We start from the raw sequence: 27,200 nt of genomic DNA on the forward strand, positions 1-27,200 counted from the left end.
TATCTTGTAATTTGGTTTCTTCAAGCGTAATGTTGTTGCTGCAGTTCTTCTAGATTTAGTCTGTCTCAGTTTTTTCCCAAACCCCATATGTGACATCGATGTCCGGGTTAGCAGTAGCATGAGCCGCCAGGCAAGTGTTATTTAAATAAACTCCTGATGTACTTACAAAATTTCCAATGCCTCGTTTTATGAGTACAGAACCTATTTGTACTACTGTATAAGTTTGGTATCATTCATTATTAGTGGGGTAATTTACGAGATATATCCTTGGATCCGTTAGCGCCTGCACTAAGCCATCCGGCTGATTTATCTAAATAAGCTCTAACTTTAATAATGTTCAACCAAGGGAAAAAAAGCTTCTGGGAGGGTGTTTGGCTCGAGGTCATGGTGCAAAGGACCCTAGGTTGATTTTACTCCGAACCATCCCTTTAAGGCTGTATTCATCTGATCAAAAAAGTCATATTGTGAAATATTATAACAATTTAAAATAATGTTTTTCTATTTTAATATTTTTTTTAAATGTAATTTATTCCTGTAATGGCAAAGCTGAAGTTTAAGTAGCCATTAAACTAGTCTTTAATGATACTTCAAAAATCATTCTAATATGTTAATTTGGTGACCAAGGAATGTTGCTTAATATTTTTTCTTTTTGCAGGATTCAGCATTTTTGTGAAGTAGAAATCTTTTGTAACATAAATCGTACTCGGTTACTAACGTAACCTCGGTTCTCTCTAGAAGAGGGAACGAGTACTGCGTTTTTGTAAAAACGCTACGGGAAAAGTCTCTTTTCACGAAATACTGAAGCAAAAAATTATCCTTAATTTTCATACATGTAAAACGCGTTGCGGCAGTGCTTAGCTATGGCGAGACGGCTTGCTCGCTCATTAGCTGCTCTGCAGCAACTGCATAAGCCTATCGAGCGAGGCCTGAGGTGACGTCAGGCCAATGAGGACGCTTCGCGCCCTCCTAGCCATTTCCCGCCGAGACGGGTGTGGCTAACCTCTATATAAGGAGCTCGAGAAGGCTGATTCACTTGATTTTCATCGCCGAAGCGAACCAGAGTGAACCGTACGCACGGCAGAGAACGCAGTACTCGTTCCCTCTTCTAGAGAGAACCGAGGTTACGTTAGTAACCGAGTACGTTCTCTTACGAGAGTCCTCTCGTACTGCGTTTTTGTAAAAACGCTACGGGAACCCCTTGTAAAACGCCGTGCGTGCTGGGATAAAGACACCGATCACTGGAAGCTAACCAGGTGTACAGTGCATAATCACCAGATAGACTCAAAGAGCCTGGGATTAAGGGAGGGGAACCTTAATTCCCTATATTGTAACGTCCGCAGACGTAAAACATGACCTCACAGAGAGAGTCTAGAGACAAGAGGGGATTCCTCTGTCCTTATATGGTTGCGTCAGCAGACGCGAATATGACATCACATAGACAGGGTGGGGGAACCTGAACTAAATGTGGGAAATGTGGGTCTTACACAGTTCTGCCCATAAGACAGTCGGCAGCGCGTTGCGCATGCGATTTCAGTGTTCTAGTTAGACAGCTGAATCGGCTATACCGATAGTAGCTTAGCCTGTAAGGCGGGAACCTCTAGGTTGTAAAACCTGATAAATGTAGACGGCGAGGCCCAGCCCGCCGCCGTACATATATCCTGTAAGGAAATCCCGCTGGACCAAGCCCACGAGGAGGCAACGCCCCTCGTGGAGTGCGCTCTAACTCCCAACGGGCACTGGAGGCCCTTGGCAGTATAAGCCAGCGCTATGGCGTCAACTATCCATCTGGATAAGCTCTGTTTCGACACAGCCATTCCCTTGGAACGTCCACTGAACGAGACAAAGAGCTGCTCAGTCTGTCTGAAGACAGCAGAGCGGGACACGTAAGCTCTTAGGGCCCGAATGGGGCAAAGAAAACTTGAGTCCCCTTCCTCACTTGATCCCGGCAGGGCAGACAGGGAGATAACCTGAGCCCGAAATGGTGTGTTGAGGGACTTTGGCACATAGCCATGCTTAGGTTTGAGTATGACTTTAGAGTCGTTAGGTCCAAACTCCAAGCACGCTGGGCTCACAGAGAGCGCGTGCAGGTCGCCTATGCGCTTCACCGAAGCGAGAGCCATCAAGAACACTGTTTTGAAAGACAAATGTTTGAGGCTAATAGATTGGATAGGCTCGAAAGGGGCACCTTTCATGGCCGCCAAAACCGTAGAAAGGTCCCACATAGGGACTGAAGGAGGCCTGGGAGGATTTAGCCTCCTAGCTCCCCTGAGGAAGCGGATGACTAAATCGTTCCTTCCTAGAGACTGCCCCAGCGTTGTTCCAGAAAACGCTGTAATAGCCGCCACATAAACTTTGAGCGTGGAAGGGGATCTGCCCTTATCCAACAGCTCCTGTAGGAAGGAGAGAACCTCCGTCACCTCACAATCGAGAGGTGATAGGCTCCGAGCTGTACACCAGCCGGAGAAAACCGACCACTTCGAGGCATAAAGCCGCCGAGTTGACGGCGCCCTGGCCTGAGTGATGGTATTTATCACTCCCTCTGCGAGGTCAACGGATAACCGTTGAGCGCCCACACGTGAAGGGACCACAGCTCCGGGTGTGGGTGCCAAATTGAGCCCCTGGCCTGCGAGAGGAGATCTCTCCTCAATGGCACTGGCCATGGAGCGATGTCTGCTAGCTGCATCAGGACTGGGAGCCATGCTTGGTTCTTCCAGAGCGGTGCTACAAGCAGCACTGAGCATTTCGTTTCCTTGACCCGCTCTAACACCTGTGGCAGGAGGGAGACGGGGGGAAAGGCATAAAGCGGGCAGCGCGGCCACACGTGGGACAGCGCGCTGTCGTTTCTGGAAAAGAACACGGGGCAATGAGCGTTTTCGCGGGACGCGAATAGGTCCACTTCCGCTCTGCCGAATCTTTCCCACAACAGCAGGACTGTTTGCGGGTGTAGAGACCATTCGCCCAGGGGAATGTTGTTCCTGGACAGCCTGTCTGGGCCCACATTCTGGAGCCCAGGCACATGCACTGCTCTCAGCGAGCGCAAATTGTGCTGAGCCCATATTAGGAGGCGTTTCGCCAGCCTGTATAGGGCTGTGGATCTCAGACCGCCCTGGCGATTTATATAGGACACCACGGCCGTGTTGTCCGAACGGACTACGACGTGTTGGTCCTTGATTTGGGGACAAAAACGCGTCAGCGCATTGTGCACTGCCAGCATCTCCAGGCAGTTGATGTGTTGGAGCTTTTCTCGTTTCGACCACAGGCCGAAGAACGGTCTGCCCTCGAGCAGCGCTCCCCATCCCGAGGTGGATGCGTCTGTCGACACCATCCTCACTCCCGAGGAAGTCCCCAGGCTTACACCTGATCGGTACCAGTCGCCCGCCAACCAAGGTATTAGGGCTGCCACACAGCTCTGATTGACCTTGAGACGTAACCGGCCGGACACCCACGCTCCGCGCGGTACTCGCGCTTTCAACCAGAACTGCAGAGGGCGCATGCGGAGCAAGCCCAGCTGAAGAACCGGTGATGCTGAGGCCATGAGACCTAGCATCCTCTGAAACGTCCTGAGCGGGGTAGTCGCGCCGCAGCGGAAAGATCTCGCTGCGCGCTGAATGTGCAGCACGCGCTGTGGCGACAGCCGCGCTGTCATAGACTGTGAGTCCAGAATGGTACCCAGAAACGAAATCGTTTGACTGGGGTTCAGTGAACTCTTCGTCCAATTGACTGTGATACCAAGATTCTCGAGGTGATCGAGTAAAAAGGTTCTGTGCTCCACGAGCTGTGATCGTGATTGAGCTAGGATCAGCCAGTCGTCCAAATAGTTCAGCACTCGCATGCCTCTGAGTCTGAGAGGAGCGAGCGCTGCGTCCATGCACTTCGTAAATGTACGAGGTGCCAGGGACAAGCCGAACGGCAGGACTGTATACTGGTATGTCTGACCCTCGAAGGCGAATCTCAAGTATTGCCTGTGATGTGACGCTATTTGTATTTGAAAATACGCGTCCTTCAGATCTATCGACATGAACCAGTCTCCTCGGCGAACATGCGCGAGGATTTTCCTGGTCGTGAGCATTTTGAAACTGCGTTTCACTAATGCTTTGTTCAGCCGTCTTAGATCCAGTATGGGTCTGATACCACCGTCCTTTTTGGGGACTAGAAAGTATCTGCTGTATAGCCCCCCTTTGCTTTGAGCTAGGGGTACATGCTCTATCGCCCCTTTGCTTATCAGTTTTGATATTTCGGCGCGAAGTAGGTGTGCTACTTCTAAATTCACCGAAGTTTCGACGCGCGCTGTGAAGCGGGGGGGGCGTCGACAAAACTGTAGCGAGAAGCCTCTCTTTATAATGCCTAGCACCCAGTCCGAAACCCCTGGGAGCGCTGCCCATGCTACTGCATGGCTGGCTAAGGGCTGGATGCGAAGCACGCTCTGTTCGTGTGACAGAGGTGCTTCGGGGTGCGATAACATAGGCGTTATGCCTGTGGCATTCGAGGCGGGGGGCGCGCTTATTACAGCGGGCAGAGCGCTCGTCCTCGACCTTACTACAGTGCTTAACTGAGTGAGGGAGGGCTGAGCGAGTTTCGCGGGACTCATGTCTGCGGGTAAATGTGGGCGGGACGCGGGCACATTCACTGCTTTGGACGCGCTGTCTGCCTGAGCAGAGCGAGCGCACACAGGTCTCGTTTTTACAGAGAGCCTGTGGTCTGTGAGACATAGTGTATGTGGGCACTGGGAAGTGGGCACTTTCACTACATTTGAAGCGCAATCGATCTGAGTCGATTTTATGTGCGCGAGCCCTAAGTGTAGGGCTGTGCTTATGTGTAGGGATGGGCACTGAGGAGTGGGCATCGACACTACATTTATAGCACCATCGGCCGTGGCCGGGACACCAGAAAATACACTCTTTTCGGGATATATCTGGGTAGCCGTGAAAACGGCTTTTGTGTGCAGGCAAGCGGGCAACTGTGCGGGCTTGCGTCTTGCAGAAAACGCTGGAGCAGTCGCAAGTCTTGGGACTGAAACAGCGGCGCGCTTGGGTGAGAGACCGGCCGCAGCGGGACTCACACACCTGCGCTTTCCTAGGAGTGCTAGGACTTCTTCGGGGCTTCCGGCTTTACCACAATCCTCGGCCGCGGCCCGCGCTGAGCGGGGCGTCGGCTGGTAGAGCGAGAGCGGGACCTAGAGCTGTGCTGCTGTCGCTGCTGTCGCTGCTGTGAAGATGTGGCCGAAGGCGGGGGCTGAGGCTGAGAACTCCGCGGAGTCTGTTTCTCACGACTCGCTGCAGAACCGGAGCGCTTCGGGAGGAAGTGCTTGAAGGCTTGAGACGCTTTCTGGGCTTCGGTAAATCTCTCCACGAACTCGGAGAGAGAAGAACCGAAAAGGCCAGCGGAAGACAGCGGGGCGTCGAGGAACGCGTTGCGCTCGGAATCAGCCATCTCCGTGAGCGTAAGCCATAGGTGTCTCTCAGCAACAGTGGCGGAAGCCATACATCTTCCCATGGCTTGTGCAGCAGACTTGGTAGCGCGGAGTGTTAGGTCCGAAGCGCTCCTCAAATCCGCGATGCAGATAGCTTCAGGTCCTATCTCATCCAACTTACGGAGGAGATCACCCTGGAATATCTGCAGCGTAGCCATGGTGTGTAGCGCTGACGCAGCCTGCCCAGCGGCGGAGAAAATTCGCGCGAGCAGCGTCGACGTCATGCGGCAGGCTTTGGAAGGCAACACCGGTTTAGTCCGCCGTCCAGCAGAGGGCGGGCAAAGGTGGGTTGCTATCGCCTGTTCCACCGGCGGAAGTGAAAGGTAGCCTCGGTCTTTTGCATTATCCAAGGAGGAAAATGCAGGCGACACAGACGAGCGCGTTCGCGCAGAGTAGGGCGCATTCCAAGCCTTCGCCACTTCTTCATGAAGCTCAGGAAGAAAGGGGGCGGGCTTAGATTCCGGAGAAGTGCACTCACCAGGGAGGAAGCTACCATCTAGCCGGGTACGAGAGGGGAGTTCCGGTGCAGACCACTCGAGGCCGAGGCTCGCCGCGGCCAGCGCGAGTACTCGCATGAGCTCCTTCTCGATGTTGGCTCTCGTAGTGGGCTTGCGGGCAGGAGGCGCGAGGTCCTCAGAGCTCGCCCAGTCCTCGCTGCCTGAAGCTAACAGAGAGCAGGAATCCTTCTCCCCCGACGCGGCCTCGGAAACGACTTCCTCTGATGAAGCGGCGGCAGACTGCGGGCGCTGAGCATCAGGAAGAAGTACAGGAGAAGCCGGTGAAGCAGGCGGGCGAACCGGCGAGCTTGGTCGGGTTGGAGCGGGTTCCGGGACCCGCTGCGAGCGGCGCTTCTTGCGGCGCGGCAGCGCGGCGGGGCATGCAGACTCTGAGAAGGATGCCAGGCGAGTCCGCAGAGTCACCATCGGCAAAAGCTCGCAGTGAGGGCAGCCGCCGTCAGCGAGCGCGAGCGCTGCATGGTCCTCTCCCAAACAGGAAACACAGATGACGTGGCGGTCTCCCTGGGAGAGTGGGGCTCGGCACGAGCCACACGAAGGCATCTTAAAAAAGACGCAGCTCTTTTAGGGGGTGAGTGTCGCGGGGCGAACACACACACACACACACAAGAACAGTAGTAATGCAAAGGATATAGCGCCGGAAAGCGCAGCAGGTACGGCTGTAGAAGGCGGCGTTGCCAGCAGCTTCGAGTGGCTCGTCCCGCTGAAGTGCTTGCCTCAAACGACGCTTGCTTCCTCGTGATCCAGCGATGTGAGAGCTTCGCTGAAGAGATGAAAAATCAAGTGAATCAGCCTTCTCGAGCTCCTTATATAGAGGTTAGCCACACCCGTCTCGGCGGGAAATGGCTAGGAGGGCGCGAAGCGTCCTCATTGGCCTGACGTCACCTCAGGCCTCGCTCGATAGGCTTATGCAGTTGCTGCAGAGCAGCCAATGAGCGAGCAAGCCGTCTCGCCATAGCTAAGCACTGCCGCAACGCGTTTTACATGTATGAAAATTAAGGATAATTTTTTGCTTCAGTATTTCGTGAAAAGAGACTTTTCCCGTAGCGTTTTTACAAAAACGCAGTACGAGAGGACTCTCGTAAGAGAACTGTCACTTTTGATCACTTTAATAGGTCCCTGCTGTATTATTTTCCCTATTTTTTATTTCTAAGGAAAAGAGCAGTTTGATAATTAGTCAAAATTCAAAATTGACAATAGGTAGATGATGGCAAAATGTTCAGTTTACAGCAAAAGATGGGTAAGCTGTGACTCAAATGGACCGGACAAATTTGTCATTTCAGGTTACCATGCAAATAATTATTTTTATAATACTTTACTTTTTTTTTTTTTTTTTTTTTAAGTTTCTTTCAAAATCACTTGGCTCTAAGGGGGCATGATGCTTCTGGAGAAGAGATGTACCACAGAGGAAACATTTCTGCTCTTCAAGGTGCACTCCAATTTTCGGTGAAACATTTTTATATTTAAAAATATTGAGTAAATTTTAAAGCAATGAAATCTGTTACATATACGTTACTGTTACATAGAGTAAAAATGTAAGTAAAAAAAATTAAGTATATCTGAGTAACTGCATTTGCTACCATAAAAAAATTAATAAAACGGAGTAGAAATAATTAGGGGAAAAATTTAAATAACAATATTTATGAGTCATATCATTTTTTATAGTATGAGTAATACTAACTTTTAATTTTCTCTAAACCTTTGTGAAATTGTACTTGCATGCCACAAACCTCTGGAGACAGAGAGAAAGAGAGGTGGAAAGCTCAAGCTGCCGAGAACAGCCAATGCATCTTAATTGGTAATTATACCACTGACGTCGCAGCCGTTTCAATCCTCCGGTCTCCTTTCGGCCCATTAAATTTTCTTCCAAGAAGCCCTGAGGCCAAAGCCGTGCCCTCAGATTGGAGACTATTTAGTATGCTGTACATTGGTCTTTATCTGAAGTCAGACATACAAATTCTAATGAAATTTCTAAGTGTTACCTGTTTTTTGTGAGGTCCATGGCTGGTTAACACACCTCTGACATATTGAGTTGTGGTGCTCAAATGGGAAATTCAAGTTTGAATTTGGTGTGTGTCATTTCCCTTTCCCTGTCTTTTTTGTTGCTGCGCTGCTATCAATAAAATGTGGTAAATGCCAAACCTAAAAATATAAGATATTCAATATCCAAGGACACACAGATGTTTACTGCTCAATATCTGCCTTTAATTCACTCTTTTGTCTTGTGTTAGATTAGATAATACTAAAATCTAAGGCTTTAGCATGAACACATTTCTGTATGCTCATGTCATGATCCATGGATGGGGGAAAGGTGGTATGAGGACAAATGGAAAGAAAGAGAAGAAAAATTACCTGGTAGACAGCAATGTGTGTACACTTTCTGTGCTAAACAGTTTCTACACTGATTTAATTCAAATTAGCCAAAAAAAAAAAAAAAATTATGACTTTCACACAGGAAGCAGGGAATACATGGAACTTTGTGCAATTTTTGCGTTTGAATTGTGCCGCCGGGTTTTGTGGATGCTGATTCCATGGGGGCCTGAAAAGTATTTTCAGATGACTTCTGGGTAACTGGATGTGCTTAGGTGCATGGTGCAGCACTAGAACCACTTTTTTATATTTTTTATTTTTTTTAAGTACACCCTTTTGATCTTTGCGTACACCAGGCACAGTTCCTGCAGTGCCTGTGAGGTTTTCACAAAGAACTAGTAATACAGTCTCTTTTCCGGTCTTATGCAAGATTTGGATGGAGGAAAGGTGGTATGAGGACAAATGGAAAGAAAGAAAAGAAAAATTACCTGGTAGACACCAATGTGTGCAGCTCTAGAGACTAAGCACGAGGACAGAAGATGTAGAACAATCCCACACCTGCTTACATAACCAACATATATACTGTTCACCAACACCCACAAGACGCAGCCGCCCCAGGCTCCCAATGACACACACTGCTAAGATTACAGAAGCAGAGAATGTGCTCTGTAAGAATAGTGTCAGATTATGAAATATGTTTGTCTTCACTGACACACAAACTTCAAGAGTATTTTTGTCTTTAACTTTGTGTTTATGAATTAGAGAATATGGTGGTTCAGGTCAGGTCTCAGATGACAGTCACTGACAGGGTTTTTGGGCAAGTGTGAGGAAAACCTGTCCAGGTCATATTTCATGCCAAAGTCAAAACAGAAATCTGAGAATAAATATTTGCATTAATTTTTTTTGCATTATTTACACTATTTTATGACTAGACAAGCAAGTATGGTTTCCATCAAATTATTTTTATTTTTTATTTTTTAAATTTGGATTCTTACTCTCTTTTTTTTTCTTCTCAGTGATGATTCTCATTACTGTAAATAAAGTATTACAGTAAAAAAAAAATTAATACAATACATTTAATACAATGTTTTTATATTAAATCAGCACTTTAAATACTGTATAAAAGTTACAATTATGTAGAAATATGAATATAAAATAAATAATTCGATTTTTATTTATTTTCTACCATTCAAAAATTGGGTTGGTAAGATTATTTTAATTGTTTTTGAAAGATTTGAAAGATCTGATTGTGGGAGATGTGCTTATTTGTTATAAAAATAATTCTACAAATAGGCTTTATTTTCTTTATGCAAAAAATAATTTCTTTTGATTTGGGATAAAATGTTCTGATGATACTGGGGTAGCTTAGCACACAAAGAACGTAACTCCTTTATTGCTCTGGCTTCCTCTCCCTCCGTCGCGCATCTGGAGACTTAAAAACTGCTTTGTGATAGAATCAGCTCACCCACTCCCTCTCTCCCTCCCTCCCTCTCTCCTTTTCTCCTCCCACTCTTTCTTCCTCTCACTCTCTGTTTTCTGGGGATCAGATGTTGAGGAGAGCGCAGCAGGAGAGAGATGCAGGAGAGCGTTACTTTAACATACACTGAAGGATCTATAGTTCAAATATTAAGCTTGAGAAAAGGCAAAAACATGGCAATGTTTACTTTCCTCCAGAAATGAGCCCTTTATTTCACAGGGTTCATTTCTCTGCTGATTTTTTTTATCATTTTGTTAATCACTCTGTCCTCAGAGGGCACTTAACACAAGAAGTGAAAATTGTGATCTCCAAGTAAAGGCACAAGGAAAAAAGCGTTTTATTTTATTGTTTATTTTTTTAGAAAAGTGTTTTTTATCCTTTTGCCGTGAAGAATTTGGGAAGAGTTTGATTTTACCTTGGGAATCATTGTACTGGTGTTCCGGGGGTCAGCGCCCCCCTCTCTTTCTCTGTGCGTGGCTGCGAGAGGAACAAAGTCAGGATGACAGAGATCGTGGTGACGGACTGTAATCTGAACTCAGTGTGTGAGCGCGTGGAGCAGCACTGCTGTGTGGACGATCCTTCAGCCATCAAAAAACACACCAACAGCGGCGCCAAACTGTGGGGCCGTGTGCGCAGTAAACTGCTCCGGCAAAAGGTCACTCGCTTTTTCATTCTTTCTCCGACTGTTACATCCTCTCTCTGCAGCTTCTGGTCTCATTCTTTTCATCAGTTTTCTGTCTGTTTCCTGGCCTTTAACTCACTGAAAGTCACTGAATGCAATCTGCATTTTTTCATGCTGCCGGTCTCAATGCTATATATGATATCGATATATAGAATAGTAAGTGTTAGTATTAATGGATCAAATGTTGGAGAAAAGCTTGGGTTGAGTTGGGCAGGTCTTTCTACCAGCTTGGAACAGTCAAGGTAAAGGTCCGTGAAAGTGATTGTGAATATGTGTTTGTGAAAATGAAGATTTTGGTCATTTACATTTATTCATTTTGAGTATTTAGTAATTTATTTGTGATAAACACTTGAAGTGGGCTATTAAAAAAAAGTGTTATTTATATGTTGAATTGAAAAACATACACGCAGAAAGCAAGTTGTCTAAGGTAGACCATTTTTTTGTGTGTTCAGTTTTATGTCCTGTTGCCCTTCAGGCTCTTTTATTGTATATGACAGTGTAAACCACTCAGTAACCATTTTATTTAATGGCTTAATTTATGTCACATAGACCTGTCCGTTGAATTACGATTGCAAGCAGTATCAATAATGTCAAAAATGCAGTCAAATGTTCCGGTTTGTATGCTGTTTAAACGAGTGCCCCCCCCCCACAAAAACAACAACACCACCACACACCACCCCCAACCTAAAACATCTTCCTGTGTGTCCCTGTCTTCATCGGACCTGTATTAAAGGGGTCATATAATGCCATTTTTGTACAAGCTAATATGATTCTTTAGGGTCTAAATTAAAAGTTTGTAATATACTGTAATTAAAAATTCTCATTAGTATTGTAAGAAAACACTCATTTTACCTGGTCAAAAACAGCTCTGTTTTCAGCACGCCGTTTAAGTGCATGTGTCTTTAAATGATAATGAGCTTTGCTCACCCCGCCCCTCTGTTCTGTGCGTACACCGTAACACAATAACACAATAACCATAACGCGTTGTTCATTATAAACGTGGGATTATGAATTATATTGAGAACGTCGTATATAGAAAACATGCCATAATGTACCCTGAGGGGGTGTCGATTTTGTGACGTCACAAAATCGAACGGCTTGATTTGAGATGGGGGGAAACACATATAAGATAAAAAAAAAAAAAAACACTGGATGGATTTTTATCGTTTTATGATGGTTGTGTACAGGCACTGCCAACACACATTAAAGTACAATCAACTTGTAAAAGTGCATGTACCATTATATGACCCCTTTTAAATTTCAGAAGATTAATAACATGTAAATATACATGTTTTGGTTCACGTGTGTGTGTGTGTGTGTGTTTGTTTTTCTGGCTGCATTTAGAGGTTAATTATCACTTTAGCCTGCTGTCCTCAGAGCCCCTGGCAGGTATCACCCACCCACTGATGAAGATCAATTAATCACACCTTTACTCTCACACTCACCATTGTATAATCTTTTATTAATAATTACAACACCAGCTATTCTCATGCATTTGCAAAGGCTCTTAAAGCTGATATCCAGAGCATGATTTATAAATGAATCTATGAATCTTTATTCACTTATGCAGAATCCCCAAAATGTTTTTCAGACAATGGGAGGTTTTGATGAACACTTATTATAGGTGTACCGTAGTGATTCAGGATAAGAAAAAAACACAATGTACTCGCTTATTATATACCTTTTATAAATTTTGAAAAAAAAAAAGTTACGGACTGCAGCTCTATAACTGTCCCTTTTGATTAGTTTAATGCATCCTTGCTGAGTAAGTATTGATTTATTTAAATAAATAAAAACATTAATAAATCTTACTGACCTGCTTTAGAGGGAAGGAATGTGTGTCGTTTGATTATAACTACAGTATTATAACATTGATGGGATTGCCCTGTAGAATGGCACATGATCCAATTAATTCTAGCTCAGCATTCACTGTTGCTGAATGATCGTCCTGCTGTGATGAGATCAGTGCCTTCAGACTCTGCATGGAACATGTGGGAGTAGGTGTGCAGTGTGTGTGTGTGTGTGTGTGCGTGTGTGTGTGAGAGAGAGAAATTTAGGTGTCTTCACATGGGGTATCTGCCCTGCCAGCACTTTGAGCAGTAATTTATGTGCATAGTTTTTCTGGCTGTAAAAACAAAGCTTTTTAGCCTCTGCTGTACGTATGTGTATCTTCTGCCCAGTCGGGGTTAATCCTCTTCCTGATCCACTGACCCAGGACTGACCGTAGAGACAGACAGATTACAAACAAAGACCCCTTGGCTATGATCCTGTAGCTGTAACACATCATTTTCACTCTACACTCTTAAAAATAAAGGTTCTTTATTGGCATATATGGTTCCATGAAGAACTGTTAACATCCATGTAACCTTTCCTTTACACAAAAGGTTCTACAGATTAAAATGTTTTTAAGACTAAGAAAAAATGGTTCTTCTATGGTATCGCTGCAAAAAAAGAAAGAAAAGTGCCTTCATTTTTAAGAGTGTAGGATAGAGAATCGCTTTTGGTAGTAATACACAAAAAAGCAGGACACTTGTCTTTCCATGTGCTGAGCCCATGCTCTTTTGAAGTTCTCTACCTCTTTTCTTTTTTCCCCCTCCTGTCTGTCTTTCTCTGACTTCCTCTTCTTCTGTTGTTTCAACATCATTCTGTATTGTTTTGTTCTAGTTGCATATTATATAAAGGAATTCTGCCTGTAAATCACATACATGTACTGTAGGCACCCCCTGCCTTTGTGTTCCCACAGGTACTGACACATAAAGACTGTGTGTCAAAGGTAGACAAAGACATTTACTCATATATACTCATAATCAGACACAGGTGTAATAGATACACACATAATTGCCACTTACTGCCAATTACATTTATAAACAAACCTCATTTTGCAGCGCTTGGAAACACACTTGTGAACTCTCTCACAGATGGCCAGTCTCATTGACTGAATATTGAATGAGTCTTTGTGGCCAAGAGAGTGTGCGTGTTTATCTGTGTGTGTGTTTCTTTGATATGGTCATGAAGGATCCTAGTGTTGTCTCATGACCTTCTCATAATGTCTGACCTCCAAAAATTTGCTTTTATTAGATAAACATAAACCTTATCAGAACACGCTGCCACTTTAACCCCTCAGACCAGAAACAGACTGTGTCTGAAAGCACCCCCTATACCCTTATATAAGTGCACTATTTTGGGACAGCCATTTGTAGAGGTGTCCAAACCACAGTGGACATTATTGAGTGTGCTCTTTCAATCCTATAATGCTCTACAATAACGAGTGTACAACATATACTCTCAACTGCACTGAATGAATTCCCACGTCTTGTCAGATGACGTCCGCAGAACTTCTGACGCACTCACTGTCTGAATTCGCTCACTATTTTTTATTCACTACTTATGCAATGAAGTAATGTAGGGAATGGTGCATTTAAAGGGTGTATGGAGTGATTTCAGATAAAGCCATACTCAATACAGCAAAGGTTCTGAACTGAATGGATTGCAGGTTTGTGGGTCTGTTTGGGGCAGCATGGGTAAAAAAGTGGTAAATGCTAATAATGAAATGAAAATAACAGTATAAACATACATAGTTAGGACAATAATATAAATATGCTCATCACCTTGCTCATGAATATTTGGTTGTCAATATGAAAGGTGACATGCTCTTCCGTATTTTGGTGCAAATTCATCTGTCACTAGTCAAATTATGTAGATGATTGACTGAAAAGAACTTTTGTATTACTGTTCATATTTTTGCTACTGTGTTGGGTCACCACTCGAGGTCCAATGTAAAATCTTAGTCCTGAAGCAAAACCAGTCGAGTATCACTGCTCTTTATGCAAGCACAGATGTGAATACTTTGCTAACCTGATGCTTGTCTGATTCATTTGTACAGTATTTTATGAGCACTTTTTTTCCTTACTGTGACATTAAAGGGATAGACCACACAGAATTAAACATTCAGTCATTTACTGTATAACTTTCTTTGTTCTGCAAAACAAAAACAAAAAAGTGTGGGTCCAAACAACATTGGACCCCATTGACTTTCATTGACTTATTTTATATTCCACAAAAGTCTATACAGTTTTGGAACAAATTGGGGGTGAGTAAATTATGCCAGAATTTTTGTTTTGGGGTGAACTCTCCCTTTAACAAACCTCAGTACTCAAGGAGTGTGTGCCGAATTTGCTAAATTGTTGCCACATGAAAGAGAAAACTGACTGTAGAAGAACACAGTTTATACTAATGCTTGTTATAGTGGCCCTTGTGGCAATTGTTCCTCTTTTGAAAAGAAAGAAAGAACAGAAGGAGGGTATTATGTATGTATTATGCACGAGAAGAAGAATATGTCCTCAGAGATGAACCCATCCTCTGTAACTTCTCTCCAGCCTATACGGCCTCACAAATGGTGCTCCAGGTCTTAACATGCTAATGACTGAAGCACTGATGAACCTTGCTCCTCTTTAAATGCCAGCTATATGCTAATGGGTGCTTTTATCACCCACATAAATCTTCTGCTGCCAATGTGAGGGCACCAGAAACCTTTGAGGGGCTACTGAACCCCCACAAGGCCTTGCTTATTGGGCTAATGAAGTGGAGGAGGGTGATGGTGGTGTCTGAGACTGGACACAACAAATGTTGACCTGCTTGTATTTCTTTTTATTATAAAGTGCTTTGGCAGTACTGTGGTGTAGTGATGAGCATGGTACTTTGATAAATATCATGGCACTGGATGATTCGGTAACACTTTATTTTATTGTCCTTGTTACATTGTTTTTACATATGCTTTCTATAGTAATAAGTAGACTTAAGTAATTAATGCATAATTACAAACCTAAACCCTAACCCTATATTAAGTACATGTTGTTAATTAACACCTTACATTAAAGTTCTTATATTCCTATGCAGTGGCATTTACTGTGCATGGTACATAAAAAATGTCCACTGTAGCATGTTAAAAATACATAGTAATGCTGGGTAGAACACTTTATTTTATAGTTCTGTTCCCCATGTACATACTATGTACTTATTATAGTAATTACAATAACTGGGTAATAACTAGGTACTAACCCTGAACCTTAGGTAAGTACCCTGTAAGTACACGTACTGTAAAATAAAGAGCGACCGTGATGCTTTTTGGAATTTTTTAACATTGGTATAATTTAAACCTCCTTTCATGTTTTGTCTTATGATTTGTGCATTTTACAGAATGAGTCCATGAGGAGTTGTTAAAATTATTCATGGTTCTCTTTTAGCAGATGTTTAGCTTGATTTATGATGCTGTCCTCTTTTAGTTTAACTGGTTTGCATTTATTAGCAACAGAGACATTAGCATCTAATGGTAACTGCCGTAATAAATGTCTGTTTAAAATATATCTTATGCTCCATAACTATCAGGGTATTTACGATAGTTGGGTTTCTCGACTCCTGGGGTTGTTGTTTTTAGTTACTTTAGTTCTATTTTTAGTAGTCACACAAACAAAAACTATTTAATCATGTTTTTTGGACTTCTACAATCGTGTTCTTTGAAGAACCTTCCCATATAAAAACGTACTCTGGCAGTACCATGGTAATACATGGTACTTTGATATTCATGAACCATGGTACTTAAATGGTACTCCAAGGTCCTTCCAATAATACCATACGACGTTCAAAGAAATAAAAGTAACAGTGCTTTTTACCTTCTTTTTTTTTTTTACAGTTACCATATATGATAATCATTTAATACCATGGTATATATCAAAGTTCTATAGTGATCTGATACTGTCACTGACACTGTACCATGGTACTACCACAGTACATTTTTAAGTATGGTCAAGTGTTGTGTTTACCTTATATGGAAGAGCTTTAAATATGCTATACAATAAAATGTGTATGATGATTGTGAAAGATGTGAGGATGTCATTGATGACCATTGTTTATGAGTCAGCAGATTAGTGGCATTTCCTGTGTGATTAAGTTACGTTTACTGAAAGAGGCCCAGCAGGCCAAGTCTGTGACATCAGCCCAGTGAATCATAACACTAAAGCAAACATCAGCCTGACCTCCACGCCAAACTCTGAATACCACAGTAATTATAGCTTTTTCCCACACCACACACTGAACCAAACACACACTCCCCTGCAAATGCCAAGATGTTTCTAAAGTGAGAGTTGTAACTACTGGTCTCATGCTACAGTGAGATGCATGTAGGGTAACTTTGGGTGTCTGGCTTGAGCATGTCATCTGATATTGATGAATAGGATGGTCAGGACATTATGAAACAGTGTGATATTTTACTAAGAGCTTGTTGAACAAAGCTATTTGTGGTATATTTTAGCATATTTGCTCATTTAGATTCACAATTTAATTTACATTTTAGGTTATATATTTATTTAGCATTGAAAGGTTGCCTGCCTGCCTGCCTATATTTCATATTTCAACATGTTTCCGTCTACACATTTTAGTCCGGCACTAGTTCAACTAGTAAAATGTGTACAAGTTTATGTAACAATAACACTTTAACTAATGTAAGTGGGAATAAATTACTTGCCTCCGCTGGATCAATCGAGTTCTTCAGGCTTATTCCTCATAGTGCGTCTTCCAAACTCAATGAAAAGCAGAAGAATGATGAAGCTTGATGCTTTGGTTTGAGGTGATTAGGGCTGGGTATCCTTCAAAAAATTTCGATACCAATACCGATACCGATACCCAGGGGCGTCACTAGGCCCTTTTTAGGGGGGCTCCAGCCCCCCTAAACTTCTGCCCAGCCCCCCTAAAAAATATTTGATTAATACATTTTTGATCGCTTCAGTCCCTTTTAAAAAACTAATTTGAAACGGCGGCAAGCTGCGTCAAGTTTCGGCTCCTCCCCTTATCTGAGTCTGCTTGGATTTAGCGCATTTTTCAATCTGCAGGGGCGCCGCAGCAGAGCGAACATCAGAGAGTAGGCTACAAGGTGTGTTGTGAGTGCATTTATTGATAGATTGCTATGATATTACATCTGCATCGGTGCAGTTCTTTGTCATAAATGCATTACAGTTTACATAATGTAATGTTACTAGAGCATTGGGAGCAGAGCCGGCTCTCCCTATAAGCGAACTAAGCGGCTGCTTAGGGCCCCGCCGCCACTAGGGGGCCCCCTAACTACAGATGGTACCTGCTGTTGTCGCTGCGGTTTAAAGCTATATAAGCGGTTTATACTCAACGCCTCTGCATGAGCGCGAAGGTGCGCGCAGCAAAAATGACATCATTGCAGTGTGGACGGTCGTGCTCGTTGGGTGCACAAGACCACATTTCGCTTGGTGGTGTTCATTGCTTTTTTTGTAACAACGCGCACGGCTCCACATCCGGATCCGACTTCGAGCCGAATCTGGCCGAGCTCGAACTTCTCACCACACCGGCACCCAGTTTGCACGTCTAAATTAGTTGCTTACATTAAAAAAAGGAACATACAATAGCTTAAAAAGTATTTTTAAACATAAAGGTCCATGTTTAATAAAAATGTTCAAGAAACTTAATTAAATGTTTAGTGAAATTAGAAAATATGTAGGCCTATGAGATCGTTAATTTAGTTATGTTGTATACACATTCTCATATCCATATATTTTGTTTTATTGTCACGAGTAATAATCTGTCAACCAGCCGTATAGAAATCGTTGTCTTCCCTGGACTTGGAAATTTGACCACAAAAATGAAACGAGTCTATCCATCGGGTGCAGAAAAAAAAGGAACAAGAGAAAAGAAAGAAAAACATCCCATTATAGTAGAGCTACTACTCTAACGAAATCCAAATTTTAAGCAGTTTTTACTGTAGAATTATTTTTGCATGAATTTTTGAACTTGGCACATTACACAATGCACAAAGAGCCGCCTATTGCATTTTTCTGCACAATTTGCGGTGCTATTTCACAGCAGCCTTGGAGGGTGCGTTAAATCGGACATGATCCCATTATAGTAGAGCTACTACTCTAACGAAATCCAAATTTTAAGCAGTTTTCACTGTAGAATTATTTTTTTATGAGTTTTTGAACTTGACATTATACAATGCACAAATAACCGCTTATTGCGCCTTCAGCCCAATTCGCGTTGCTATTTCACGGCAGCCTCGGAGCCGGAGGGTGCGTTAAAGTGGACATAAGCCCATTATAGTAGAGCTGATTCTCTAGTCTAATTAAATCCAAATTTTAAGAAGTTTTTACTGTAGAATTATTTTGTTATGAATTTTTGAACTTGACATTACACAATGCACAAAAAGCCGCCTATTGCATTTTCTGCACAATTCGCGGCGCTGTTTCGCGGCAGCCTCGGAGTGTGCGTTAAAGTGGACATAAGCCCATTATAGTAGAGCTACTACTCTAACGAAATCCACATTTTAAGCAGTTTTTACTGTAGAATTATTTTTGTATGAACTACATGTAACGTGTAACAATGACACTAAAATTATTTTATTTTTTTACTGTAAAATGTAGCCTAGTTAAAAAGTGTTACCTAGAGTTTTTATTAGATTTATGTATATATTTTATAACTAAACATTTTAAATACACATTTGGTTAATGATTGTTCGCTGAAGTAGTGTTTTTGTAGTTGGAATATATAAAAAATATAAATACCAACTCAAACTAGAATCTTTTGTAGAATTGTTTATCTCTTTGATACATCAATGTATAAATCACTGAATATGTTTAAATCACTTTAAAAGGAAGCAAAGAAATTACTGGTCCAACTTCTTCCTCTTTTTAAAGTGTGGAAAAGGGAAAAGAAGTTCACAGATCGAGACTCCAGCAACACCTGTAACTAGTATAATATTAATAAAATAAAATTTTAATAAAACAATAAATAATTGTGGGCATGAAAGAGGTAGAGATGAAACGTGTAAGGGTTAGATTGCAGTTGCTGGTTTGTGGTGGCAATACTCCATTAGGCTATTCACTGCAAGGAAGGGCCCCAAAATTATCCTGATTAGGGCCCCCAGACTTACAGAGCCGGCCCTGATTGGGAGCAACACAGGACGGTTCGGTTTCTCATCCGAGCGCGAATTTTAGCAGCACACTGACGCTTCAGTTTACGGTCAAGTGCGAGTTAAGAATAAGTAACGTTAGCTAAACCAAACATTTTATATTTGACAGTTTTTTAGGTCATAAATGTTAAACGAATGACAAAAATAATTAGAAAACTAATAAACTTTTGTCTAATTTCGCCATTTTGAGCTGAAAATAGGCCTATATAACGTGTAATTATGTCATTGTGAGGGGACAAGAAACATTAACAAAGCCGTTTTCATAGGCACAAGATTAATAATGAATGTGTACATGTTGAGAATTAATATAATACAATTTGTAGCCTTCAGTACATTAAAAAAGTTCAGCTTTAGGAGGGGAAGAGACAGGGCCAGATCAGGAGACTGAGAGAAAAAGACAGAGTAATAGAGATGAGGAGAGGGCAGGTTTTAAATCTATTTCTTATACTTTTTTGGCCTTCAAACGTCTTGAAATGCACATATCAGAGAAATAAAAACGTTTAACCCCATAACAACTTCAAATTTATGACCTCTTTGATTATAAAGCCCTGCCTACGGCCATATATTAGGCCTAGATCAATAATGAATGTGTACATATTGTGAATGAATTTAATAAACTTAGTTACCTAGCTTTCCTGGTAGCTTTGTCTGAGAAAATGATTCATAAATCAACCTATCAGTTGACCCTATGTTTACTTTCTTCACTGACAGACAAAAATGAAAATCCTATATCAGTCAAAGCTCAGCTTTAGGAGGGGAAAAGACAGAGCAAGATAAAAACAAAGAGAAAAAGAGTGTGATGCTGATGAGGTGAGAAAAAAAACAGCTGCCGGCACATGGTTTTAAAGCTATTGTTATCCATTTGTTTGGCCTTCAAAACATCTTAAAATGCACATATGTAGATCAGAGAAATCAAAATTTTCTCGGGGGACCATGCCCCCGAACCCCCCTAAACACCTGACATTTGGGACCTCAGTGATTATAAAACCCTGCCATATGCATGTTACTGGATGAATGAATGAAACTAGTTAATAATGAGCATTACACCATAAACCATAAACTAACTTTTTTTTTTTTTTAAATCATACCCTCATTGGGGGCTGAGCCCCCCTAAAATGAAAATCCTAGAATCGCCCCTGCCGATACCTTGATTTCGATACCGGTTCCTGAACGATACTTTTTTTCGATACCAATTTTATGAAATCCATTTTAACAAGATTACATAACACATTACCTCAGAAAAACTTCGGTTTTATTTTTTCAGTTTGACTCATGCTCCTTCGCCAGTGCACAAAGGAAATTTTGTTTATTTTTATAAAGAGCTCATGCTCACCAAAGCTGAATTTGTTTGATAAAAAATACAGTAAAACTTGTAACATTGTGAAATAGTATTACAATTTGTAATTTATTCCAGTGATGTCAAAGCTTAATTTTCAAAATCATTACTTCAGTGTCACATGATCCTTCAGAAATATGAAAACAGTTTGCTGCTTAATATTTTGGAAACTATGATCATTTTTTTCATGATTCTTTGATGAATACAAATTTCAAAAGAACAGTATTTATTTGAAACGATTTGAAATGATTTATGTTTACTCGTGCACTGTTAAGGTCTTCATCATATCTGTCGTGGTACCGGTCATTGCAGAAATTATTTTACCGCAAATACTGCATCGCATCGATGCCTGGAGAAATGTAGCCACACTTTTGATCGACTTTTCCACATATTTAGGGTATTGTGTGTGTGCTCGCGTCTCATATGAGTATGTGCGCAGAGAGTTTGTGTGTGTGTGCTCGCGTCTCATTGAGTATGTGCGCGAGTTTGTGTGTGTGTGTGTGTGTGTGTGTGTGCTCGCATCTCATATGAGTATGTGCGTGGACAGTTTGTGTGCGCGCGCGCGTCTCATGAGTATATATGAGTATGTGTGCGTAGAGTTCCGCGCGTCTCGTGTGTGTAGAGTTTGCGTGTATGTGCGTGAGCGACTTTAGGTGTGTCGTTGTGCCTTTCGTATTTGTTTGAGCACTGACGTTGACGAGTTAACCCCTTAGGTATCGAAATCTGGTACCGAACACCAAGTCATTTTTCGATACTCGATAGTATCGAGGCAATTCGGTCGGTACCTAAAAAGTATCGAACTCGGTACCCAGCCCTAGAGGTGATGGGTGCATTTATTGGTTAGCGTGGTTCACATGGACGATTAGCATGTAAATGGCTATGCAGATCGTGGGTCATTTTTGAAACATGTTTCACAGAGACTGAGATGGCAGAAAGCGCATCCTGTTTGTTTGTTTTATTTTACAAAAGCACAAAGTTTTGTTGCTATTGTGAGTGTACACAAATAAAAGTAGACACTTAACAACAGTTTTGAATGATCACAAAATGACAAAAATTGACATACAGTATTTTGAGTCTCTTTCGCACTAAGAAAAAAAAGCGAGGTGGTCACGTCGGCGTGACAGCCGACCCCAGGGTGTTAACGCTGGTCTTAAAGCTCTTGCCTGATCATAACCCTTCTTTTTCCAGTGATACTCTGTCATCTCTTTTTCATCTTTTTCTACAGTCTTTCTTCAAATCTCCCTCTAGCTCATTTTCTCTCCTTCCCCATTATGAGTGTAGATACGCCCCCTACTGCTTCAAGTGTGTTGTGGTGCTCGGGCCGATCCACTTTGAACAGCGTTTCTCAGAAATTGCTTACCGCAACTTTAAATGTAACCTCCAGGGCCACTGGAAGTTTCCTCACGGTGACCGCTCACTATATTACTTTGGAATGGGAAATGAGAAGCTGCGTTTTGCAAACATGCCCCATTTATGAAATAAATAAATTAATAATTAGATAATTAAGCTATATATCATATGCTGAGTGTTAAAGATTAAAATAAAAAATAACAAGAACCGTACAGAACCTAAAACCGTGATACGAACCGAACCGTGGGTTTTGTGAACCGTGCCACCCCTAATATATATATATATATATATGTGTATATGTATGTATGTATGTGTATAAAGTTTTTAAAAGAAGTCTCCTATGCTCACCAAGGCTGCATTTCTTTGATAAACAAATACAGTAAAAACAGTAATATTGTGATATTTATCACATTTTAAAATAACTGTTTTCTGTTTTAATATATGTGACTCTGGACCACAAAACCACATTTACATTCTGGACATTTTCTGATTTCATTTCATGCATCATCTGAAAGCTGAATGAATAAGCTTTCCATTGATGTATGATTTGTTAGGATATGACAATATTTGGCCAAGATACAACTATTTGAAAATCTGGAATCTGAGGGTGCCAAAAAATCGAAACATTGAGAAAATCGCCTTTAAAGTTGTCCATTTATGTTCGCGATTGTGCTGCATTCACTCACAAAAATAAATGTTTTATATGTTTACGGTAGGAAATTTACAAAATATCTTCATGGAACATGATCTTGACTTAATATCCTAATGATTTTTGGCATAAAAGAAAAATCGATAATTTTGACCCGCACAATGTATTGTTGGCTATTGCCACAAATATACCAGTGTGACTTGTGACTGGTTTTGAGACCCAGGGTCACATATTTTACATTTGTAATTTATTCCTTTGATGGCAAAGCTGGATTTTCAGCAGCCATTACTGTCACATGATCTTTCAGAAATCATTCTTATATGCTGATTTGGTGTAAAAAAAATTGCTCTGTGCAGTTCATTGTTAGGAATAGAAATAGGGAATGGAAGAGAAGAAAGGGATGGTGACAGGGTTTTAAACTCTACTTAAGGAATGTGAATTAAATATTTGATTTTACTTTGATCAAACAGAGTTGTGTTATTGCAGCTGAGAAGGTAGACTGATTGTGTTTCTGCAGATATTACCTAAACTATCTGGTTGATGTATTTAAAGAATTCTCTTTCTATTCTAGAGAGAGCAGCATAATTGGCCAGTGAGGTCAGTAGTTTGCTAAACCATGTGCAGTCAGTCAGTCAGCCGCTCTTCTCAAAGCTAAAACCAGTGTGTGTGGCTTTACACTGAGGAATAGTATATATACACGTATGTAATCAGAGGAGTAGTGAGGCTTTATAGCAATCTTAACAAGGCCTTGTGTGTGCAGCATGCACCTGCTTTATTTGTAACAAATGAACTGATATCATGATCTTCCTCCCTTTGTTCTCTGTTTGTTCTTTGACTCCGTGCAGAGTCTCTTTGAGTGTAGAGAGAGCAGAGAGGAGCCGCTCAGAGAACACTGTGTTCCTGCTCTGTACAGCAGCAGGCTGGCAGTACAGAGGGACAAAGGGTGGGCAGGGGGAGGGACACGCTGAATGAGAGAGAACGAGAGGAAAGAAGAGAACAGAATGGGGATCTGTATCTCCAAAGTTCAGTCTATGCGCTCTATACTAGTTGTTATAATGTTGTTTTTATATTTATTTTTTGGTAATACTATGGTTGCTGGATATTTACTACGGTAATATCATGTTTACTGTATGTCCTGTGGTAATATCATGTTTTTGGACATGCACTATGGTATTGTTCTTTTTATATTTATCTTGATGATACTATGTTTTCTGGACATTTACCATGGTAATTCCATGTTGTTTTGCACATGGATCATGTAGGTACCTTGGATGTTTGCACCATTGCCATTACCATCATCATTTTAAATAATGTAAATATGGTGTTCTCTTCTGATACCATCACTGTACCTACCACAGTACTTTTTTTGGTTACAATTTTTTTTTGTTTTTTTTTTTTTGTTCTTGTTACAGTGTAATTATATAAATAAAAAGTCATATTAATTCAAAACATGTACTTACTGTAGGATTAGGTTTAGGGTTTGGTTTATAGTTAGTTCCTTGTAATTATGCATACTTTACTATTAGTACTATAATAAGTATGTGTAACGTAACAAGACCACTGTTAAATAATGTTTTACCTTTTTTTCTTACCGTAAATTTCTGTAATCACTCCCATATTCAAGATAAATCTCCATGTGGCTGATATTAGAGGGATTGTTCGAGGTTGTGATGGACCAGAGCTCCTCAGAAACTCAATGATCAGGAAACATAAACCTCATGTTCATGTCAGCACAGGTCTGTCTTAAATTTAAACCAATTCAGAGCAAAGAAGCTCCCATCTTTGTTTTGTATGTATAATCCCTGAGCGATTAAATGAGGACATTGAAGATACTACTGACTGGTGTATTATCTTGAAGATAGTTGTGAGAGAGTGATGAGAACAAAAGTTTCCACTCTGACCTTCACCCCACCTCCATCTTGGTATCCAGGCTGGTTTATAGGGAATCAATTGTGTATGCTGTTGAAATAATCCCATAGCATAGATATTCAGCTTGGACTCTTTCATCCCAAAATTTCCCAGAGGAAAGTGAAAAGTGGTGTTGGTGTGGTGATCCCCCGGGACCTTTAGTAAGAGTTTGGAGGAAAGCACTTGGGAAGATGAGGCGAGTCTTTGATAAGCCGTTTAGCTGTATTAAATTTTTTTCTAGACATATCATGGAACATTTTATTCCATGTATTTTTAATAAAGTACTGTAGGAGATGCCAGAAGGTTAGAGAAAGGCTCAAATAAGGTCATGTGTAGCATGTGAATTTGGGTGCTAAGAGGCTACATTCACAGAAGAATACGGCTTTCAGAAATGTTTGGAGTGATAAATATGGTTATGTTCATTAAGTTCATGAAGCAGGTTGACATCGGCATGTAACTGAAGTGTTTATCAGTGGGTCAGTGAGATGACTCTCACCTTTTTGTCCTGATATATTAAGTTATTATAAAAATATACTTAAAATGCAGTTTATTCAGGGTTTTGAATACACCTCCTCTATGATGAACATGTTTTTAATTTCTAAATGAATAAAACAAAACATTTCGACATTTTATAAAAAAAATTTAAAAAACGAATTCAAATAATTACTTTTTTTGAGAATTTTCTAACTTTTGTCCATCAAATCAAATGGATGTAGTGCAGAAATTTACTGGGTAAAATAAATAAATGAGTAACAGGGAATGATATCAGAGAGGAGAGGATCCATGCAGACCATCATGATTGTGTGTCATGGTCAATATGTCTCTAAAATATGAGATAATTTGAGTTAGCTGTGTTAATAGATAATCTATGTTGCCACTGTTGGTCTCAAGCTATCCATTTATTACCCTGCTAATTTAATTTGTGTATACATTTCATATTGGTTTAGTAGGACAAGGCTCCAACATTCCATAAATATCCAATAAGAATCTCATTATAGCCCTAATATGTGTATATAAACAGCATCAGTAATGATGATTGCCCACTAATTGCATTGAGAGAATTGATTTTAGTGATACAAGCTAATGCAGTTTTATGTGCTTGACAGACTTTATTAGACATTCTCATAAAAAGCTATTCAACCTAAGGAATGTTTTCTTAAAACTTTTCATTTATGGGAGTTTTGTCAGCATTTGTGCTATTTGTGTTCCCTTATGTTCTTACTTCATGTTGATTGTTAGTGAAGTTTAATTAAATGCAATGCGATTTATAACAGTGATCAGTGGTAGAGAACTGGTTTGAGACATGGTCAAGACTGTCAGGTTGTTTATTATTGTGACTTTCACTTTTGTGCTTGATTGACAGATTAGTTTAAGAGTTGGGAGGTTCTTCCCTAAAGAGCTCTTCCCATCATCCATCTTGTCTGTGGCATGTAGCTTGGGAAACTTGTGTGGAAGAGCTGTGTGTTTGTGTGAGAGAGAGAGAGAGAGAGAAAGAGAGAGAGAGTGACTAAGTTTCTTCTCCTCAGAGAATTGTTTGTTAATGGAAACAGCACAGATTTTGCCCAGAGTAGTTCTCCCTATATGTTCACAGGACAGTAAAGCACCTAAATATCGTAGTGTGAGTTCTTGTGAATTATGCGTAATAGTAAACACACTCTGGAATATATGACATTAATGGCTTAATCTCGTAATATAACCATTTTGTGACTGTTACAAGTTTATTGCGGTAGTGACTCTTATTTCTTGCTTTGATGATTCATATTGTGTTTATAGTGCTGTGTTACTGTGAAGACCGTGTTCATTATAGAGTGTTCAGGTTTGATTCATCCATGCTGGACTCTTATTCAGCAGTGTAGTAGAGTTAACTTTATCACATTTACGGTCTGGATATATTATAACTAGGGGAAAAACTACTGTCCGTTTCCCAGGGTTTTTTTTATAGTAAGGACTGCCTGGGAAATTTTAGATGATTTTTCTTTATCAAAAATAAATAAATAAAAAACCCTTAAAGAAAGAGAGAGAGGAAATAGATTAGGAAAAAATAAGGCTCTGTTGTTGGTTTAAAATGGTTTCCTGAAGAGTATGGGTATAGAAATGGACTACTTCTAAATGCAACTACAAGGCATGAAGATATTAAGTTATTATAAACATTAACATCATGATTTTCTGGAAAGCTGCTTTAAACAATGTGTATTGTGAAAACTGCTATACAAATAAATACATTAGAATTTTGACAGTGCAGATGTTTACTGATATATCTCTCAAAAGTGTGTAAACCTGAAATACCCTCATTCCCTGATAAACTACATTTGTCCTGAAAGACAAAAAATTGGGGCTGTCTGAGCCTCGGGACAGTTTCCCTTAGGAGGTGATTTATTGGTATTCATTGTTAAAATATTTTTCTGATTTCTTTCACCGACCTTAAAGGGATAGTCCACCCAAAAATGAAAACACTTTCATCATTTTCTCACCTTCGTGTCATTCAAAACCTGAATGAATTTCTTTCTTCTGATGAAC

The 27,200-nt window shown here is 41.1% G+C and overlaps 1 protein-coding gene across 4 annotated transcripts in view; it reads left to right on the forward strand.

Annotated features, from left to right (window-relative positions):
- Window positions 1-27,200, forward strand: part of abr (ABR activator of RhoGEF and GTPase) — a 331,053-nt gene that overhangs the window by 291,095 nt on the left and 12,758 nt on the right. The window contains exon 1 of one of the 4 annotated variants that reach the window (XM_084412868.1): window positions 9,840-10,427. The exons of the other annotated variants lie outside the window; for them this stretch is intronic. Coding sequence (XP_084268994.1) covers window positions 10,272-10,427 — 156 coding nt within the window. The 5' untranslated portion in view covers window positions 9,840-10,271. Of the gene's footprint in view, window positions 1-9,839; window positions 10,428-27,200 lie in introns of those variants that run through there. 4 annotated transcript variants of the gene reach the window in all.

This window comes from Rutilus rutilus, assembly GCF_951802725.1.
Source record: "Rutilus rutilus genome assembly, chromosome: 7".
Classification (NCBI taxonomy): domain Eukaryota; kingdom Metazoa; phylum Chordata; class Actinopteri; order Cypriniformes; family Leuciscidae; genus Rutilus; species Rutilus rutilus.